Source organism: Canis lupus, chromosome 28, assembly GCF_003254725.2.
Source record: "Canis lupus dingo isolate Sandy chromosome 28, ASM325472v2, whole genome shotgun sequence".
Classification (NCBI taxonomy): Eukaryota; Metazoa; Chordata; class Mammalia; order Carnivora; family Canidae; genus Canis; species Canis lupus.
The window spans coordinates 8803959-8825764 of NC_064270.1; the positions used below are offsets into that span (position 1 = coordinate 8803959).

At 39.8% G+C, this 21806-nt stretch overlaps 1 protein-coding gene across 1 annotated transcript; it reads left to right on the forward strand.

The window, feature by feature from the left end:
* Positions 1–571: 571 nt before the first annotated feature.
* On the forward strand, positions 572–20862 carry LOC112672584 (cytochrome P450 2C41). Its single transcript, XM_025467767.3, has 9 exons — positions 572–794; positions 2210–2372; positions 2542–2691; positions 6938–7098; positions 9550–9726; positions 12591–12732; positions 12892–13079; positions 18527–18668; positions 20492–20862. Exons 1-9 carry the CDS (start codon positions 630–632, stop codon positions 20671–20673), a joined length of 1470 nt encoding a protein of 489 aa, XP_025323552.1. The 5' UTR covers positions 572–629; the 3' UTR covers positions 20674–20862.
* The last annotated feature ends 944 nt before the right edge of the window (positions 20863–21806 follow it).

Sequence of the window (21806 nt, forward strand, 5' to 3'; positions counted from 1 at the left end):
TTTTTGTATATAAGGATTTCCCCCAAATCATGAATTCTCAAGTGGTCATTAATCTGAGAATCCAGAATGTTTTAAAATTCTTTTTTTTTTAAAGACTTTATTTATTTATTCATGAGAGACACACACAGAGAGAGAGAGGCAGAGACACAGGCAGAGGGAGAAGCAGGCTCCATGCAGGGAGCCCGACGTGGGACTCGATCCCGGGACTCCAGGATCACACCCTGGGCTGAAGGTAGTGCTAAACCACTGAGCCACCCGGGCTGCCCTGTTTTGCAGTTCTTGTGATCAAATAATTTACCGGCTTTCAATTGGAACCACCTAAAGTGTTAAAAAAAAAAAAAAAAAAACCCAAACAAACAAAACCCAAAACATTACCAGTACCTGGACTCCATCCCAGACCTGTTAGATCAGAACCTCGGGCATAGTATTAGATAGAAGCAAAAGAAAAGAACACCGTAACAAAAAAAAAAAAAAAAAAAGAACACCATAGTTTTATCTTTATCAGTGGGCCAAAGTCCCTTCAAAAGAGAGATTAAAGTAAATCCAGCTGATGGATTATGAGTCACATGTTGCAGGGAGTGTTACAAAAGCTTTAGACTTCAAGCTCACAGTTGTCCAAGAAAGCTTCCATGGATCCAGTTGTGGTTCTGGTGCTTTGTCTCTCCTGTTGCCTTCTCCTTTCACTCTGGAAACAGAGCTCGAGGAAGGGGAAGCTCCCACCTGGCCCCACACCTCTCCCTTTTATTGGAAATATCCTACAGTTAGATAAGGACATCAACAAATCCTTAAGTAATGTAAGTATGTTTTATGCTCCTTCAGCAGTTTGCAAACGGTATGTATGTTAACCTCTACTTTTAAATAAAATGTGTCTATTAAAATTAATATATTAAAAATATTAGGATCCCTGGGTGGCGCAGCGGTTTGGCGCCTGCCTATTTTTATAAAAATAAAAAAAAAAAGAGTTGCTTGGTTTCTGCTCAGGTCATGATCTCGGGGATCAAGCTGTCATTGGGCACCGAACTCAGCACAGCTCAAGATTCTCTCCTTTGCCCTATGCCCCTCTGCCACTCCCACTCATGCTCTTTCTCTGTCTAAAAGAGAAAAGCCAGGAATTCTGCCTTTTTTTGTTTGTTTCACAGCCTTTTGCTATGATTTCTGCCTGAAGATCAATGGTAAGAGAGGTGTTTTGTGATTAGAGATTTCATTCAAGAAGTCATCTACTAGTCTGTGTGTTTAGTTCAATAGCCATGAAATTGAAGTCTGGAGAAGCAATTGTGCCTGATATCAAGGAGAGAACTCTAGGTTCAGAACTAGCATGAATGAATGAAAAACAGGAAATCATCAGGGTCAGCATCCTCCAATTCTGTACAAAGCTGCTGTCCATATCCTGTGAACGGTGCAGAATAGAAGAAATTGTTCTTCCATGAGATACTGTGTGCCTTTTCATGTTAGTAATACCAGCAGGTCTCAAGCTGGAGTGGGCATTAGCACTATCTGGGATGATTTAAAACAAACAAACAAACAAACAAACAAACAAACAAACCAACAAACATTTCTAATATCTATCATAAGGCTCCTGAATCAGAATCTCCGGGGGCTAGGGGTTCCTGGCTCAATAGAGCTTGTTACTCTTGATGTTGGAGTTACGAGTTCAAGCTCCATGTTGGGTGTGAACATTACTTAAAAATAAAATCCTTTAAAAAATAAAATAGAATAAAAAAATAATCTCCAGGGGACGAGCTTTACGGGTGATCCTGAAACAGTTCGGTACTGGTCCCAAAGCTAGGCACTGGGGACTCGTAAGTTGCTCAGACATCAGAGGTTGGCCAACCTAAGTAGGGTTGAAATTTGAGTGTTCTGTTATTAGACACTGGAAATATACAGGAAATTCTTTGAGCTTCAACCTCTTTATCTGTATAACAGGGTAAATAAGCCTAGCTCAAGGTGTTGATGTGATGATTAGTTGTAATAATCTGAGTACCAATTGCGCAGGCCATTGCCTGTCACATCAGAGGCCCTCTATATGTGTCAGCTGTAACAATCTTATTCATATATAAGATCCAGAAATATTGAAGCCACGTGCAGAATAAAAACATCGACAATATGATGATATCAGGCTGGCTTAATCATGCACACATACAAAAATCATGCACAAAATATAAATTGTGACTTCTTTTGCTAATATATATTTTTCCTTTGAATTTCTCAGCTCTCAAAAGCCTATGGCCCTGTATTCACTCTGTATTTTGGCATGAAACCCACTGTTGTACTGCATGGGTATGACGCAGTGAAGGAAACCCTGATTGATCTGGGAGAAGAGTTTTCTGCAAGAGGACGTTTCCCAATAGCCGAAAAAGTTAGTGGAGGACACGGTAGGTGTGCATGTACACATGTGTTCAGCACCGGTTATAGGGTTGGGAAGGATGGAAAACAGGAATTTGAAGAACTCAGCAGAACTTGGCCCATCATGAGTCGCCCAAGTATCCGCTTCCTCCTCCTTGCCTATGGCCTTCCCTCCAGCTTCTGTTCCCCCTTTGGTAGGAATCATTTTCACCAGTGGAAACAGATGGAAGGAGATGCGACGCTTTGCCCTCACGACCCTGCGAAATTTGGGGATGGGGAAGAGTGACCTTGAGAGCCGAGTTCAAGAGGAAGCCTGCTACCTTGTAGAAGAGTTGAGAAAAACCAATGGTGAGTGATTCTATAGCTCTGGCCTTGGCTGATTGTTCTCTTGTCTCCTGATGTCCTTGGAAACATTTCAGCCTCGTATGGCGAAACGGGTGTAGCAGAGAGCCACAGGAGCTTCTATGTATCTAGGCTTGCTGTGTGTGTCCTTTCATGACTTGTGCATACAGTGTGGGTATAAAAGTTCATTTAATCCTTTTCTGTCCCAAGTGTGTTTATTTCCAAATCATTACATCATAAATGTAAAACATTAGGGGACTCATTTAAAAAAAAATTTTTTTTAAGATTTTATTTATTCATTCATGAGAGACACAGAGAATGAGAGAGGCAGAGACACAGGCAGAAGGAGAAGCAGGCTCCATGAGGGGAGCCCGATATGGGACTCGATCCTGGGGCCCGAGGATCACCCTCTGAGCCAAAGGCAGACGCTCAACCGCTGAGCCACCCAGGCATCCCATGGACTCATTTTTTTTTTTACAGAGTTAGAACAGCATTTTTTCCTATACTGTAAATGTGGGTTACTTATTTCAGAACATGTCACCAGGGTATACTTGTCAAGTGGACACAGTGGAAGCTACCTCATCACACCCTTATGGTGCTCATGAAACCAGTGACATGTGCTTTTACTTAATTGGTCTATATGTGTTTAGTCAACTTCATTGATCTTCTGAGGGTTTTTTCTAAGGTCTATGTCTACATTTCTGGCTAGTAATGATACTTTTTATGGTTGTAATTGCTTAGGCATCTTTACTGCTGCCCTCATTAATTTTGATGTCCCTGTCAACAACTATTTTGTTTATTTACTTATTTTTAAAAGATTTTATTTATTTATTTGACAGAGCCAGAGAGCACAAGCAGGGGGAATGGTCGAGGGAGAGGGAGAAGCAGGCTCCCTGCTGAGCAGGGAGCCTGATTCAGGGCTCAATTTCAGGACACCAGGGTCATGACCTGAGCCCAAGGCAGATGCTTAATGGACTGAGCCACCCAGGTAACCCAACAACTATTTTTTTTTAAGTTTTTATTTAAAATTCCAGTTATTTAACATACAGGTTTTTTTTTTATTAGTTTCAGGTGTACAATGTAATGATTCAACACTTCCATATGTCACCTGGTGCTCATCACAAGTGCCCTCATAATCCCTATCACTTGCTTAACTCATCCCCCCACCCACCTCCCTTCTAACCATTAGTTTGCTTTCTACAGTTAAAAATCTGTGATCTATGAAGTGCTTGTCACAATGAATCTGTCAGTCTGGATTCCAAATTACTCTGTTTTTAAATTCTTTCTCTCAAATGAAGTGAAAGATTAAAAACCAGATTTTTTTTTAAAACCAGATTTTAGCTGTGAATTTCACAGGCATGCACACACACACACACACACACACACACAGAAATCTCAAGATCTTCCCAAATTATCCCTAAGGTTTTAAAATAATTTTTTCTGAAAGCTTAGTGTCCTTGCATGTTTTAGCTAACAAGGGGTCTGGAATAACAGCTAACTAAAATTCCCTCTCCTTCCTCATTTTTTATTCTGGTCACCTTTAATTACATTGATGATATGAAGTCGAAGGCTTTTACAGATAAAGTTTATTGATCATTTGATTATAGAAATTTCATTGAAAGGGCACCTGGGTGGCTCAGTGATAGAGCATCTATCTGCCTTTGGCTCAGGTTGTGATCCCAGGGTCCTGGGATCAAGTCCCACATTGGGCTCCCTGCAGGGAGTCTGCTTCTCCTTCTGCCTATGTCTCTGTACTATTAAGTTTTATATAGTTGTTTGCCTGCTTATTTATGTTCTCTGAGTCTCTCATGAAAGTGTTTATGTGCCTCCTGTGGTAGAATCCTGTTTCTTGGGACGCCTGGGTGGCTTAGTGGTTCAGCGTCTGCCTTTGGCTCGAGTCATGATCCCGGAGACCCTGCATGGAGCCTGCTTCTCCCTCTGCCTATGTCTCTGCCTCCTCGGGTCTCTCATGAATAAATAAATAAAATATTTTTTTAAAAGAAATTTCACTTAAATACTTCTCACTAAAAACAAAACCTTTCCTCTGCTTTCTCTGTAAAATGGCAGAGTTGACCTAAATGATAGTCCAGTTAAAAATTTAGAACTACGGTCTTCTAATGTTTATATATAGAAATACTCCAGAATTCCACAAGAGGGCAGGCTGTCCAAATAAGTCTGGGGCCTGACTGGTGATGATGGACATTATTTCCTAGAGAAGAAAATTATTATTATTTTCTATATTGCAGTAAAGAAATACAAGGACCCTGTTTATTGCCTTTTATTTATTTTTATTTTTTTATCTTTTAAATAAATTCCATGCTGAACGTGAGGCTTGATCTTATGACCATGAAATTAAGAATCACATGTTCTATCTACTGAGCCAGAGGCAACCAAGGACTCTATTTACCAATTTGTTCTTTTCTTTTTGCCTTGGTAGTGATTTAAGTTTGACATGGAGATTTCTTGTTTTATTTCTATTTTAGGCAAACAAATCTGTACTATAATTTATATTCATTTGTGTTAGTTTTTCTTCTCATGCAACATGGATAGCTTTTGCTTTTTTAAGTTTATTTTGTTCATCAAAATACCTGAATTTTTCCATGATCTTTCTTTCTTTGATCTTTTCCTCTGCTGGTTTTACACATGGTTCACTTCAACTATTCATTATATATAAAAGGTTTCCAGGTCACTAGCTATTTTCTTCCTACTTGAGTCTACAAGCTTAACAGGCAGGTGTGATTCTGCATCGATAACTTGAATTATTAGTTGCTTTTTTTTAAAGGTTTTATTTATTTATTCATGAGAGAACCAGAGAGAGAGGTAGAGACACAGGCAGAAGGAGAAGCAGGCTCCCTGCGTGGAGCCGGATGTGGTATTTGATCTCTACCCCCGGGATCACACCCTGAGCTGAAGGCAGATGCTCAACCACTGAGCCACCCAGGCATCCCCGGTGTTTTTTTTTTTTTTTTTTTTTTTAATTTCTTTTTATTATTATTTTTAAGTAATCTCCACACCCAAATTAGGACTTGAACACTTGACTCCAAGATCAAGAGTCACGTGCTCACTTCACCTACTGAGCCAGCCAGGTGCCCCCATTAGCTGTTTTCATTTTTTTTTTTTTTAAAGATTTTATTTATTTATTCATGATAGTTACACAGAGAGAGACAGAGAGGCAGAGACACAGGCAGAGGGAGAAGCAGGCTCCACGCAGGGAGCCCAACGTGGGATTCGATCCCGGATCTCCAGGATTGCGCCCCGGGCCAAAGGCAGGCGCCAAACCGCTGCGCCACCCAGGGATCCCCATTTAGCTGTTTTCAAAAGTGGTTTCTGGGCAGCTGGGTGGTTCAGTGGTTGAGCATTTGCTTTTGGCTCAGGTCGTGATCCCAGGGTCCTAGGATTGGGTCCTGCATTGGGCTCCCTGCATGGAGCCTGCTTCTCCCTTTGCCTCTGCCTCTTTCTGTGTCTCTCATGAATGAATAAATAAAATCTTTAAAAAAATAATAATTGAAAGTGGGTTCTTTATTTTTTTTATTTTTTTATTTTATTTTATTTTTTATTTTTATTTTTTTAAATTTTTATTTATTTATGATAGTCACACAGAGAGAGAGAGAGAGAGGCAGAGGGAGAAGCAGGCTCCATGCACCGGGAGCCTGACGTGGGATTCGATCCCGGGTCTGCAGGATCGCGCCCTGGGCCAAAGGCAGGCGCCAAACCACTGCGCCACCCAGGGATCCTTATTTTTTTTTATTTTTTAAAAAAGATTTCATTTATTTATTCATTCATGAGAGACACACACAGAGAGAGAGACAGAGACACAAGCAGAGGGAGAAACAGGCTCCATGCAGGGAGTCTGACGTGGGACTTGATCCCGGGACTCCAGGATCACGCCCTGGGCCAAAGGCAGGCGCTAAACCACTGAGCCACACAGAGATCCTAAAAGTGACTTCCTTAAAGTTTTTCTTTTGCTTTTCAAAATAATAGTTACCTTGGGTCCGAATCAAGTAAACAAAGATAGTGATCTAATTGGAGTATTTGGAGAACTATTATTAAACAAACTAGGATAGAATGGACATTGCATTTAAGAGAAAAGTGATGTGTTGATTTTAAGCATGCTGAAATTTTTGCTGATAAAGGGGATTGCTAGGTAGATATTGCTTTAGAGATTCTAAAAATTGTCATTACCTATTATCAACAATAAAGACTTTTATATGCGTGTTTTAATGGTATTTTATAAATTTTTCCTATTCTTTAGCCTTACCATGTGATCCCACTTTTGTCTTGGGCTGTGCTTCCTGCAATGTGATCTGCTCCATTATTTTCCAGAATCGTTTTGACTATACAGATCAGACTTTAATTGGTTTCTTGGAAAAACTTAATGAAAACTTCAGGATTTTGAGCTCCCCATGGATCCAGGTGAGGTCAAGATCCTCTCTTTTCTCTGACAAGTCCAAAATTGTGTATGGATCATTCTGTGAAGTGAATGAAAACTGGGCATTTGGATATTATAATGTGGTAACTGTGGAAATGAAATTCTTCATCCTCCCTGAGATTTGTTTTTTTTTTTTTTTTAATTTGTTTTGCTTGCTATGGGTTTATTTTGCTTTTTGCTTTCTATAGGCTATAGATGTTTACTTAGTGACTTTTCTGAACCGGTTTGCTAAGTCTCTTCTTTGTCATATATGGTCTCTGAAATCTTTGATTCTTTAACTTGTGTTCAGGTAGTGTTTTGATGGAGTTTTCCTTGAATGGGACAAGTGGAAAAGAAGGGAGGAGGAGGGGGTGTGGGGAGAAAGAGAGGAGAAGGGAGAGGGAGGGAGGAAGAAAGGGAGGGAGGGAGGATGGAGGGAAGGACAGACTAAAGAACTCTTCCAAATTGGTTCTGTGCTGGGGCACTCCCTTCAGTGCTTTTATCAGACTGTTTTCAATTCTTTCTCAATCCTGTTGCTTACACACTGAGCCAATATCAGCCAGAGGTGAAAGCTTAAGGTCTTTTGAGGTCTTTTCTTAGCCTATGTCCTGTTTTCTGAATTTTAAAATGTCTAAATTCCTCAGTATACATGGGTACTTTTGAATGCCCTGATTTCTAGAAGATATTCTCTCCCAAGCTTTTCTTCCCAGCATCTGGTGCTCTATTTTAAATAATCTTTGCCTCAGGAGGCTGTGGATTATTCATTTGCCTTACAGAAGTTTTGAGACATGCCTGTTGCTTTCCCACCCTGAGTTCTAGGTTAGATGAAACAAAGACAAGAGTCTGTGTCAGTCCTTCAGATTGCCCCAGAGAAATTGCAACAGAGTAAAAACACAATATTTTGTAAAAATCTGCTCTAGTCTCTTGAACTAGAAACCAGAGTCCCACACAAGGAGCTGCCCTTGTTAAAACCACTGCTAAACTGAGGAAGGAGGTAGGACAGGGGCAAATTAAATATTCCACAAGCTTCCCCACCATTTTCAAGTTGTCTTTTTCTTGATTCAGCATTCACATGATGGCTATAAGCCTTTGTTTTCTAGAGTTCTGACAAGTTGATTCTTATGGTTTTTGCTAAAACTTTTAAAAAATATTTTATTTATTTATTATGAGAGACACAGAGAGAGAGAGAGAGAGAGAGAGAGAGGTAGAGACACAGGCAGAGGGAGAAGCAGGTTCCATGCAGGGAACCTGACGTGGGACTCGATCCAGGGTCTCCAGGATCACACCCTGGGCCATAAGGCAGACGCTTAACCACTGAACTGCCCAGGTATTCTGGTTTTTGCTAAAACTTTTCGGCCTTTTTTTTTCTTTTTAAGAGTTTTTTGTTGTTGTTGTTGTTTTTGTTTTTGTTTTTGTTTTTTTGAGAGTCCTGCCTTTGAAGGTGTGTACTCTGACATTTTCACTGGTCATACTCAGTGGAGTGAATTTTTGAATACCATACTCCTCTCCTGCCCAGGGCAAGTGTCATGGAGTGTACATCTGGGAAGGATAGTTGAAACCTTTATTTCACAGACAAGAAGACAAATGTCCAAATGTGGAGCTGGTGGAATTCAAGCCCATTGACTCCCTGGCCAGTGGTCTTTCCAAGGCCCAGTTTTGGTAACTGTCAGAAACATGCCCACAGCAGTTAATGGGCATTCAGGTCCTTGCTGAAAGGTTCCTTTTGCCCACAAGGTTTGTCCTCCACTCACACTTAGTGACCTCTTCATCATATTCCTTCACAGAAATATGTTAATTTAGGAAGGAGGAGCATATCTCCTTCAAGCAGAGAAAACCTTTGGGACCATGGATGCCACCAGGGAACACTGATGAGGGAGTAGCTTGTGCTATGAATTAGGTTTTGCCCAAACTCCCTTAACTTCAGTCTTTTTTTTTTTTTAAGATTTTATTTATTTATTCATGAAAGAGAGAGAGAGGCAGAGACACAGGCAGAGGGAGAAGCAGGCTCCATGCAGGGAGCCTGATGTGGGACTCGATCCCAGGTCTCCAGGATCACATCCTGGGCCGAAGGCAGGGGCTAAACCGCTGAGCCACCCGGGCTGCCCAACTTCAGTCTTCATCTATAAAATATGAATCATAGTAATTCATGGCATTCTATATTTTAAGGTTGTAGGGAAGAATTAATATTAAAAAATGAGAGAATGGATGTAAAGATGCTTTAATACTATAGGGTTGATGTATGATGTATAGGAGAATATCATGTATCATCATCTGGTCAGAGTTTCCCCTCAGGTTCTCTATGAGCACAGAGGATTACTTTATACACACAATGCAAAATGCTCCCCCAGAAGACAGAGACCATTTTGTCTTCATCTCATTTTTTAACCAGGGCTTGGCACGTTTTATATATGCTTTCAAAACTTTTTAACTTTATTAATTTTTTTTTTATCTTTAAGGCCTACAATAGTTTCCCTGCTCTCCTTCATTATCTCCCAGGAAGCCATAACACAATATTTAAAAATTTTGCTTTCATAAAAAGTTACATTTTGGAGAAAATAAAAGAACACCAAGAATCCTTCGATGTTAACAATCCTCGGGATTTCATTGATTATTTCCTGATAAAAATGGAACAGGTAAAATGCAGATCAGTTATTTGTTTACTTGTGGTTTTTGGTTTACTGATTTGTTCTCTCCTTATTGAGGATATTTAAATTGTCAGGTAAGAAATGCTTGACAATCACTTTAGGTACTTATGTATGCATAGATCTGGATTGAGCATCATAGAATGCGTTGTAAAGAGCTAATTCTAGAGAAGGAAGTTCCTTCATCTGAGGCCATCATTACTTTATCCAATCACTTTGTAGCTCTGCTCAGAAATGAGAAACCAATGAGTAGCCTAACATGGCAAGATGTCAACGATAATGATGAAGATGATTGTCAAAGAATTGTCCCTGGATTTCAATTGGACTGCTCAAATCACATATTCTAGGTAGAATGAAGTGAAGAAACTGGTCAAGTGGTTTGAAGAAACTAGAAGAGTGAAGAGAATTAACTTCCACTCTCTGCTTTCTCTGCCATTAGGGCAATGATTTTTATCTTTCTAGCGATCAGCTGATTTGAGAATCTGATTAAAAGTATGGTCACCTTCCCAGAAGAATGTACCTATGTGCATGTTTTTGTATTTTGCACATATTTTGAGGGATTTCCTTAATGCTAGTAAGACTCTCCACTGATTCTAGGCTAAGGAAGTTTCTGACATCTCTCATACTTCAATTAGCAGTATTTCCTTAATACTATATTTAAAAACTGCATTGCTCCTCTGGACTTCATGATAGTATTTAGATTCTAGCTTATTATTCCTTTTGTTGTTGTTAATATCTTCACATAGTATAATTCACATACCATACCGTTCCCACATCTCAAGCACAATTCAGTAATTGTGTATTTTCAGATTTGTGCAACCACCACCACAATCAATTACCGAACATTTTCATCACCCTCAAAAGAAGCCCCATAAGATTGAGTACTCATTCCATTATTCTCAAAGCCTTCCAGCTTCAGGATTCACTATTCTACTTTCTGTCTCTATAGATTTACTATTCTGGATGTTTCACAGTAATGGATTTATACAGTATATAGTCTTTTGTTCTAGCTTCTTTCACTTCATTCCTTAGGCATAAAATTAGGCATAAAGTTGATAACCTATGTGTATGGAAGCACTGATTCTTCAAATTTACTTTAACAGATGGAAATGCTAATAATGTTTTATAACTGACCTATTCCTTTTCCTGGCCTTCAGTAATTTGGGGTTGGCAAGGTTAGAAAAGTGTGTGATGTTGATGTTACCAATGGGTCTAGCAGTAGAGCCATTGAGGTTAAGCCTGCCTTAATGGAGTTGATGACATGTTAGGCATGCCGCAGGTCTTGGGGATTGTAAGAATTTTATTAATGTTGGCCTAGAGGACTGGATAGGAAGAAATTTTTTTGTGTGTATTTTAGTGACTTTCTTAGTCAATATTTCAAATGGCCACATTGTTGTTGTCAATTTCATGTCACCCTTATCTTAAACCAATTTCAGTTGTCCTTGTGAGGTGCTTTTACTCCACTTAAAATTTATGAGATCTCTTTTTTTTTAAATTTTTATTTATTTATGATAGGCACACAGAGAGAGAGAGAGAGGCAGAGACACAGGCAGAGGGAGAAGCAGGCTCCATGCACCGGGAGCCCGACGTGGGATTCGATCCCGGGTCTCTAGGATCGCGCCCTGGGTCAAAGGCAGGCGCCAAACCGCTGGGCCACCCAGGGACCCCAAACTTATGAGATCTCTTTGTAGTCAGTCTCTTATCCTCAGCATCTGCCTCACTCTCCTTCATCCACTATGGGTGGTTAATGCTCAAATTTTCTGTCTTCATGTCTGTAATATTCTATTTGTATCCCCATTAATTCCTGCACTTGTTTCCTAAACCAAATTGCCTCCTGCCTCACATCTGGAATACAATAGCAGCTGGCCCCCTTTTGTCTTTGTAAATCCATTCTCACAATAATCTGTTCTCAGATATGCTGCCATGTTAGCTTTTGCATATTTTCAACTATATAATGAGTTTTTAGGCAATATAGAGTCCATAGAAATTCTATAACAGAAGAGGAGAATTGCAAACTCTTGATCATGGTTTATGCCATTTTTCAAGATATGGCTCTAATTTACTCATTTCTATCAGTTAAGACTGCATTTGCCTACCAACAAGAGAAAACCCAATTAACAATGTTTTAAAGAAATAGTGGGTTTATTTACCTCATGTAGAGAGGATATCATGTTGAGCAGTCCAGGACTTGTACAGTAGTCCTGAAGTATCATGGACTCAGGTGCTTTCTTCCATTTTTATTTAGCATTCTTTTTTTCTTTTCTTTTTTTTTTTTTTTAAGATTTTATTTACTTATTTGAGACAGAGACCGAGATAGTGAAGGAGATCGCAAGAGAAAGTGGGGAGGAAAGGGAGAAGCAGGCTTGCGGCTGAGCAGGGATCCCCATTCAGGCCTTGATCCCAGGACTCCGGGATCATGACCTGAGCCAAAAACAGATGCTTAACTGACTGAGCCACCCAGGTGCCCCTTTATTTAGCATTCTTAGTATGTAGGCTTCATGTTCATGTTTCCAGATGATATCTATACTGTCTCCACCTATATGTGTGTGTAGCTCTGCAGTAAGAAGAAGGAAGGAAAGAAAGTGACATCAATAGGCTATTGGTAAGAAATGGATTGCTTGGCCAATTTAGCTGCAAAAGAGGCTAGGAAATGAAATTTGTAGGAAAGCAAAGGATAAGGGAATAGGAAATAAAGATTGGGTCAACTAATCCAGACAATTTTCCATACCACACAGTTGTTATTTTAACACTGCAGTTTCTAAGTTTGCTTAACTTTATAACGATGTGTTACTTTGGATTAGTTGTAATCACATATCCTGGTGAACCAGTAAATACTTATGTCAAATAATTCCTAGGAAAAGCACAACCAGCCATTGGAATTTACTTTCGAAAACTTGAAAACTATTGCCACTGATTTGTTTGGAGCTGGGACAGAGACAACAAGCACAACCCTACGATATGGTCTCCTGCTCCTGCTGAAACATCCAGAAGTCACAGGTATGGCCAGCATGGTGGGCAGAGTGTGCTTTGAGGCATAAAACTGATGTTTATAATGATGTTGGAATACCTTCAAAGAGTTCATATTACCTGAATTGGCATGTAAACGTATGTATGCATTTGTCTCTTCGTTCATCAGTCTCATTTGTATTTTATCAGTGAAAGTCCAGGAAGAGATTGACCGTGTAATTGGCAGACACCAGAGCCCTCACATGCAGGACAGGAGTCGCATGCCCTACACGAATGCGGTACTGCATGAGATTCAGAGATACATTGACCTTGTCCCAAACAGCCTGCCTCATGCAGTGACCTGTGACGTTAAATTTAGAAACTATGTCATCCCCAAGGTAAGATGTGTTTCTCCTACACCTGACTTCAGCGCTCATGAAGTTCCCATATTCACAGTATGGTTTCAAACCTCTACCAATATTTATGAGAAAAGTGTGTAAATCATACTTGTGGCAGCTTGATGGTTTTTGTGCTGTTTCCAGTTTGAGACTATAAATTTTTTAAAATATTTTATTTATTTATTCATGAGAGACACACAGAGAGAGGCAGAGACATAGGCAGGGGGAGAAGCAGGCTCCCTACAGGGAGCCTGATGCAGGACTTTATCCCAGAACCCCAGCATCACAACCTGAGCCAAAGGCAGACGCTCAACCACTAAGCCACCCAGGTGCCCCAGGCTATAAATTTTTACGACAGGTTTCAGTATCTGGTTGTGTAAATTTTCCAAATTTGTTCTATTTCTTTAATATTGTTTTAGCTACTCTTATCTGTTTACATTTCCAAATAAATTTTAGTATCAGTTTAATCAATTAATCAAAGCTCTTGGCAGTGATTTTTATCAGGGTGATAGTAAATTAATTTGGAAAGAATTGACATGTTGAATCTTTCAATTCATGGATATGGTATATTCTCCAATTTATTTGGGCTTTCTTTAATTTTTTTCAGTATTTTCCGTGCAGTGGCTTGTACATCTATTAGGTTTTTCCTAGATAAATGATATTTTTGATGTTATTATAAATAGTATAATTTTTTAAATGCCTATTCTACTTTTTTGGAAATATAATTGACTTTATTATTTTGAATGCCTTATCTCTAGCAACCTTTATTACTAGACTTAATTGTCTTTATTATTTAATTGGCTTTATTATTTTGAATGCCCTATATCAGCAACCTTTCCAGATACACTTATCGTTGTTAATAACTTGTGGATTTGTAATTTCCATGTACACAGTTCTGTGATGTGGTTTAATATTTGTTTTAGGGATCCCTGGGTGGCGCAGCGGTTTAGCGCCTGCCTTCAGCCCAGGGCGCGATCCTGGAGACCCGGGATCGAATCCCATGTCGGGCTCCCAGTGCATGGAGCCTGCTTCTCCCTCTGCCTGTGTCTCTGCCTCTCTCTCTCTCTGTGACTATCATAAATAAATAAAAATTTTAAAAAAATATTTGTTTTAATAACTACTATTTGAGCTTTAAATTTTATATAGTTACAATTAGATTTAATTTTTTTTTTAAAGATTTTTATTTATTCATAGAGACACAGCTAGAGAGAGAGAGGCAGAGACACAGGCAGAGGGAGGAGCAGGCTCCATGCAGGGAGCCCAACGTGGGACTCGATCCAGGGTTTCCAGGATCACGCCCTGAGCTGCAGGCGGCGCTAAACCGCTGCGCCACCGGGGCAGCCCTAGATTTAATTTAAAGATAAGTAACCATGGATCACTCACAGCCACTGTGTTGGACAGGATTGTTCTAAGTTTTTTTTTTTTTTTCTGTAATACTTAAAATCTTTTTTTTTTTAATTTTTATTTATTTATGATAGTCACAGAGAGAGAGAGAGAGAGAGAGAGAGAGAGAGGCAGAGACATAGGCAGAGGGAGAAGCAGGCTCCATGCACTGAGAGCCCGACATGGGATTCGATCCCGGATCTCCAAGATCGCGCCCTGGGCCAAAGGCAGGCGCCAAACCGCTGCGCCACCCAGGGATCCCAATACTTAAAATCTTATCTTAAAACCATCCTTTTTTTTTTTTTTTTTTAAACCATCCTTAATTCTGCAATACTAAAAACTCAAAAAATTAAAAATAAATATGTTTGCTGCAATTTCATCCAGGGACCAAAACCTAACTTGAACTGAAGTGAATCTATTTATATTCTTGTTGATGCCACTTTGTGTAAATATCATGTTTTGCTAAAGAAATATCAATGTGGGGGCACCTGGCTGGCTCAGTTAGTGAAGCATGTGACTCTTGATCTTGGGGTTGTAAATTCAAGCCCTATGTTGCATTTAGAGATAACTTAAAATAAAATCTTAAAAAAAAAAGGGAATATCAATGTGTTTGATTATATGGTACTACATTATTGGGAGTATTTTACTTTATTTAAAGATTGATTTATTTGGGATCCCTGGGTGGCGCAGCGGTTTGGCGCCTGCCTTTGGCCCAGGGCGTGATCCTGGAGACCCGGGATCGAATCCCACATCGGGCTTCTGGTGCATGGAGCCTGCTTCTCCCTCTGCCTATGTCTCTGCCTCTCTCTTTCTCTCTCTGTGACTATCATAAATAAATAAAAATTAAAAAAAAAAAGTAATGTACATTTTTAAAAAAAAAAAAAGATTGATTTATTTGAGGGAGAGAGAAAGCAAAAGAGAGCACAAGTGGAAGGAGAGGTGTAGAGGAAGAGAGTTCCAATTGCTCTAGACACCCTCCACCACTTGCCATTGTTGGTGTTTTTACATTTTAGATACTAAAAGTGCTTGCGTAGTGGTATCACATTTTGTTTTACTTCTATTTTCTGGATGGACAATGATGTTTTGCTTCTTTTCATATGCTAATTGACTATTCATATATATTTTTTGGTAGAATGCTGAAGTAATATTCCTATAAGGTAAGGTCATTTACTTATTTAATTATTGCAATCCTTTATATATTTTATATGTAAGTCTTATATCATATGTAGGTGTTGCTAACATTTACTCTCAACCTGTGAGTTGTTTTTTTTTTTTCTTTCTTCCTTATGTGTTCAAAGAATGTCTTTCAAAGAGCAGAAGTTTTGGATTTTGTTGGAGTCTAATTTATCAATTGTTTCTCTTTTGACTTGTGCTTTTGTGTCCTACCTTAAAAATTTGTTGCTGACATGTGTTCCCAAATACTTGCCCTTATGTTTTCTTCTACGAGTTTTATACTTTCAGTTTTTATATTTAGGTCTGTGACCCATTTACAGTTCATTTTTACTTATAGTGTAAAGTGGTAATTGTATTTTTTTGTTGTTTTTCTGGATATCCAGAACTTGTCCCAGAATCATTTATTGAAAATATACTTGCTTTTTAAATCTTACAGTAACACTTCTACGTATTACTTGTCTTAAGATATATAAAGCAATAATTTTGAAAACAAAATTATAGATTTTAAATATGAGAAACTTAGAAGATGGAATTTCCTTCTAATTTTTAATTTAAAAAATTAAAAAATATAAATAGCATTTAAACACACACAATGGCTCTGTAATGTCTTATGTATATATAAATAATATATATGAAAATGTGTATACATTTATATTTTAAGTGCATATCTACCTATGTCCATCAATCTTTCTCATTCCTAAATACTGCGGTATGTGCCTTCTAAGAACAAGGGCTTCCTTCAGAGTAATAACAGCATTCACAATTAAGGATTTATCATCTATACAATAATTTTATCTAATATATAGTCTATAATTATATTTTTTTCAATTATCCTAAAATATCGTTTATAGCTTTTTTTGAGGGGGCATCTAGTATCTTTTTTTTTTTCCTAAAGATTTATTTATTTATTCATGAGAGACACAGAGAGTGAGAGGCAGAGACACAGGCAAAGGGAGAATCAGGCTCCCTGTGGGGAGCCTGATGCGGGACTTTATCCCAGGACCCCAGGATCACGACCTGAGCCAAAGGCAGACACTCAACCACTGAGCCACCCAGGTTCTCGTGGGGGCATCTTCTGTCTAATCAAAGAATAAGTATGCAATTTGATTATCTGTCCCTTTTGGCCCCTTTTGTGAAGATCAGTTCCTCTTCCTTTATTTGTTTCATTTCAGTACGCTTAACAGTTTTGAAGAGTCCAGGACAGTTGTCATGTAGAATATTCCTCAGTCTATTTTGGTGTGGTTTTGGTTTTGTTTTGAGATTAGATTCCAAAGCTGTGTTTTGGAGAAGAAAATTACATAGATGATGTATATGTCCCACTACATCACATTTTGGCTAGAGACATGTAATATCAATTTATACCATTATTGGTGATGCTAAGGCAATCACTTATTAAGGAGGTATCTGCCATAATTCTCTACTACTGAGATTCTATTTTTCTTTTCTTTTTTTAAAAAGATTTTATTTATTTATTCATGAGAGACACAGAGGGGGAGAGAGAGAGAGAGAGAGAGAGAGGGAGAAGAAGAGACACAGGCAGAGGGAGAAGCAGGCTCCATGCAGGGAGCCCAACGTGACTCGATCGCAGGTCCCCAGGATCACACCCTGGGCTGAAGGCAGGCATTCAACCACTGAGCCACCCAGGCGTCTCAGTAAATACATTTTAAAAATAGAATCTCGTCAGGCTCCCTGTATGGAGCTTGCTTCTCCCTCTGCCCATGTCTCCGCCTCTCTCTCTCTCTCTCTCTCTGTCTCATGAATAAATAAATAAAATCTTTAACAACAACAACAAAACAAAACAAAACCAACAAAAAAGACTCATATGCTGTATCAACTGAGCCAGCCAGGTTGCTGGCTGCTCCACCAGAGTCATTTCGAATCAGATCAGACCTCAATTTTGCTCCACCAGAGTCATTTCGAATCAGATCAGACCTCAATTTTGCTCCACCAGAGTCATTTCGAATCAGATCAGACCTCAATTTTTTTTTTAAGGATTTTATCTATTTATTTGACAGAAAGAGAGCACAAGCAGGGAGAGTGGCAGGCAGAGAGATAGGGAGAAGCAGGCTCCCCACTGAGAAAGGGTCCCAGGACCACGACCTGAGCCGAGGATAGACACCCAACCAACTGAGCCACCCAGGTGCCCAAGACCTCTATTTTTAAAAGTCCTATGAACAGATTACTAATACTCCCGACTTTTCAAGAGCCAACAGAGGCTTCAGTTTTATTTATTTATTTATTTATTTATTTATTTATTTATTTATTTATTTATTTATTTATTTTAATCTTTTTTATTTATTTATTTTTATTTTTTAACATTGTATTTATTTATTTGAGAGAGAGAGAGCATGAGCAAGGGGAAGAGAAGAGGAAGAGGCAGAGGGAGAGAGAGAATCCCAAGCCAAATTTGTGCTGAGCTTGGAGCCCAACTTGGAGCTTGATCTTATGACCTTGAGATCCCAATCTCAGCTGAAACCAAGAGTTGGACACTCAACCAATTAAGCCACCCAGGCACCCCTAGACGCTTCCATTTTAAACCGTAATCCACATGAGGTCCATGAAAACTGAGGCGATGAAATAGAGCAGTGAGTGGACAGACACAAGTGTCCAAACATTGTGATCAGTGGAGGTGATTCAAAGGTCTGGTGCCCAAGAAACCAAGTGCTCAGTATTTCAGACCCTACTGGAGGCCATTTTAGCATCCTGACTAGCATGGCCTTAATATCATCCCAGTTTATTACTTGGTCTGTCTAGCTGAAAATGCCATTGCTCTTCTTTGGACCTGGGATTCCTCACATATAGATCAAAATATGGAACTAAGTGATTTGCCACATTTCTTCCAGTTCCACACCTTCTTTATAACCCAGCTTATCTTCGTCTGTTCATTCCAGGGCACAACTATATTAATATCACTGTCTTCTGTGCTATCTGATGAAAAAGAATTCCCCAGACCAGAGATATTTGACCCTGCCCACTTCCTGGATGATAGCGGCAACTTCAAGAAGAGTGACTACTTCATGGCTTTCTCAGCAGGTAATAAGAATTAATTTCCTTAGGTGCTGAAGGGGAGAAAATATTTTGGGGGAATCAGTTGAAACTTACATGGTACCTGCTCAAGGCTGGATAGAATTGTTCTTTGTCCACGATCAGAAGCATCAGTCCCAATGCCAATGCACTTTCCCCTACTCACCATACATCCTCATTATTGGAACTTTGGCTCGGTGACCCCGTTCTTCCAAAGTGAGAAAGCTAGAGAATTAAGTTCATTGAATTCTGCCTCTAGATATATCACTGAACCACCAAGAGCTCCTCTTAGCAGATGAAACTCATTTAGACTTTACTCTCTGGCCATATATAACTCCTCAACTTTGAATTAAGTATCTTCTATGTGGGATGTCTGTGTCTGACTTCAGCTCAGGTCACAATCTCAGGGTCCTGGGATTAAGTCTTGCCTTGGGCTCCCCACTCAGTAGGGAATCTGCTTGTCCCTCTGCCCTTCCCCACCACTCATACTCTCTCTCTCTCTCTCTCTCTCTCTCTCTCAAATAAATAGATAAATAAACAAAATCTTTTAAAAAAGATATCTTCTATGCGATATCCCTTACTGCCCAGTTATGTAATATATATAAGTATCCATAAGCACAGAACAGACACCAAAGAGGCTCACACTCTAGTGAGGGAGGCAAATTAGTAAATCTATTAAGACTAGTGTTGTGGGAGAGAAAAACACAGGCTGCTCAGGAGACCAGAAGAGGGGGACGCCTGGGTGGCTCAGTGGTTGAGCATCTGCCTTCACGCCCAGGGTGTGATCCTGGAGTCCCAGGATCGAGTCCCACATCAGGCTCCCTGCAGGGAGCCTGCTTCTCTCTCTGCCTATGTCTCTGCCTCTCTCTGTGTGTCTCTCATGAATAATAAATAAAATATTTTAAAAAAAGGAGACCAGAAGAGGAAGCTGCCTGCTTCCTGCTCATTCATACTCTACAGTGAGGCATAAAGTGGAATAAACAGCATTCTAACAGCAGAAAAGGAATTTGAGGGCAGCCTGGGTGGCTCAGCGGTTTAGCGCCAACTTTGGCCCAGGGCGTGATCCTGGAGTCCCGGGATCGAGTCCCAGGTCAGGCTCCCTGCATGGAGCCTGGTTCTCCCTTTGCTTCTCTCTCTCTCTCTCTCTCTCTCCTCTCTCTCTCTCTCTCTCTCTCGAATAAATAAATAAATAAATAAAATCTTAAAAAAAAAAAAAGGAATTTGAGGGCAGCCTAGGTGGCTCAGCGGTTTAGCGCCACCTTCAGCCCAGGGTGTGATCCTGGAGACCTGAGATCGAGTCCCACGTCGGGCTCCCTGTGTGGAGCCTGCTTCTCCCTCTGCCTGTGTCTCTGCCTCTCTCTCTCTCTCTCTGTGTCTCTCATGAATAAATAAATACAATATTTCTTAAAAAATGAAATCACATGAAGGGAAAAAATCTTTGTCTAAATTTTATGCCCAAGGTAGAAAGGGAAACACAGATATATGAGTTCCCTTCTCTTAGTCCTCCCTCCAATGCACTTGGACAGGTGGATTATTTCTACAAGAATTTGTGGAAACTGGAAATGTGAAAAGAGCAATTATAATATGGGAATACATAATGAAGTGCTTGATATAGGCCTGATACTCAAGAGATATTTGTTGAATAAAGAGTTCCCGTGAAGATACTCAGTGAATAGCAACCATTTCTCTCCTTCTATCCATCTGTCCCTCTAACCTTCCTTACGGCTATCCATCAGTATAGTCATCCATCAGATAATTTTTGTGACATACTTTTGGGGGCAGTTCAAAACATAGCATTCAAGAAACAAATCCCCTGTGTTTGTTATTTTCAGGAAAACGAATTTGTGTGGGAGAAGGACTGGCCCGCATGGAGCTGTTTTTATTCCTGACCACCATTTTACAAAAATTTACCCTGAAACCTCTGGTCGATCCAAAGGACATTGATACCACCCCACTTGCCAGTGGGTTTGGCCATGTCCCACCCACCTACCAGCTCTGCTTCATTCCCGTGTGAGGAAAGGCAGACCACCTGCCTGCTGTTGTGCTATTGTCTGTAGATCCTCTTCCTCTGGGGTATCATTCATCTCCCTCTCACTACTGGGGATGCTTTCCCCGACCTTATCTCATATTTCCCCATTCCTTCCATTCCCAGTGAACATCCAACCTCCATTAAAGGAAAGTCTCCAGAATTTCTTTGCACAAATGCTGTACTGTTTTTTATACTCTGTTACACGTGTATTTGCCACCACATATGCTAATACTTATCTAATATTGAGCTGTTATTATGTTATCCCTGTGAAATGGAACAAAATGATTAGTATAAGCAAACACAGAGCCATTTGTCCTCTGCATGTTCTAAATGGAAACCATTATCATTTGCTGTGCCAGTTCTTAGACTTTCCTTCTTTTGTGCACAATACTGGTAAGAAATGGAAGAAAATAGAGTCCAGAGAGGCCACTCTGTCCTCATGATGATAAGCACAGAGAGGGGCAAAGGGGGAAGGGGGAAAGGGCAGGAAAGCTCTTTTGGCTTTGTGTCATCTACAGTTCCTTAAGCTTGGATTTGAAAGTGAGAAAAGTTGTGTCCAGGAGCCAGGTAATAGTGAGAAGATCAGTGATAGGGAGGAAAAAATAATCAGTGTAGAATTCATTTCTCTGCTTTGGGCCAGTGTGACCACCAAAGATTTGACATTTTCTTAGTTTGTGTTTCAAACTTAGATTTAAGTATTAACATATGCTTTCATATTGCTAATCAAATCTTCTAAGTGTCATTCTTTGCTCCCTGACCTAGAACAGAATCCCTGGGGCGGTGGGTGGGGGACATCACTTCCACCACATTGTTTTATATCTAACACATGAGTGATGCTATGATCCTAAAGTCTTTATTTTTTTTTTATTTTATTTATTTATTCATGAGAGACACAGAGAGAATGAGAGAGGCAGAGACACAGGCAGAGAGAGGAGCAGGCTCCATGCAGGGAGCCCGATGTGGGACTTGATCCGTGACTCCAGAATCACACCCTGAACCAAAGGCAGACGCTCAACTGCTGAACCACCCAGGTGTCCTGCCACGGAAAATTTTAAATGATAAAAACATGGGCAAATGATTTGGATGGACAAATTACAGAAAAGGAAATGAAATGGTGA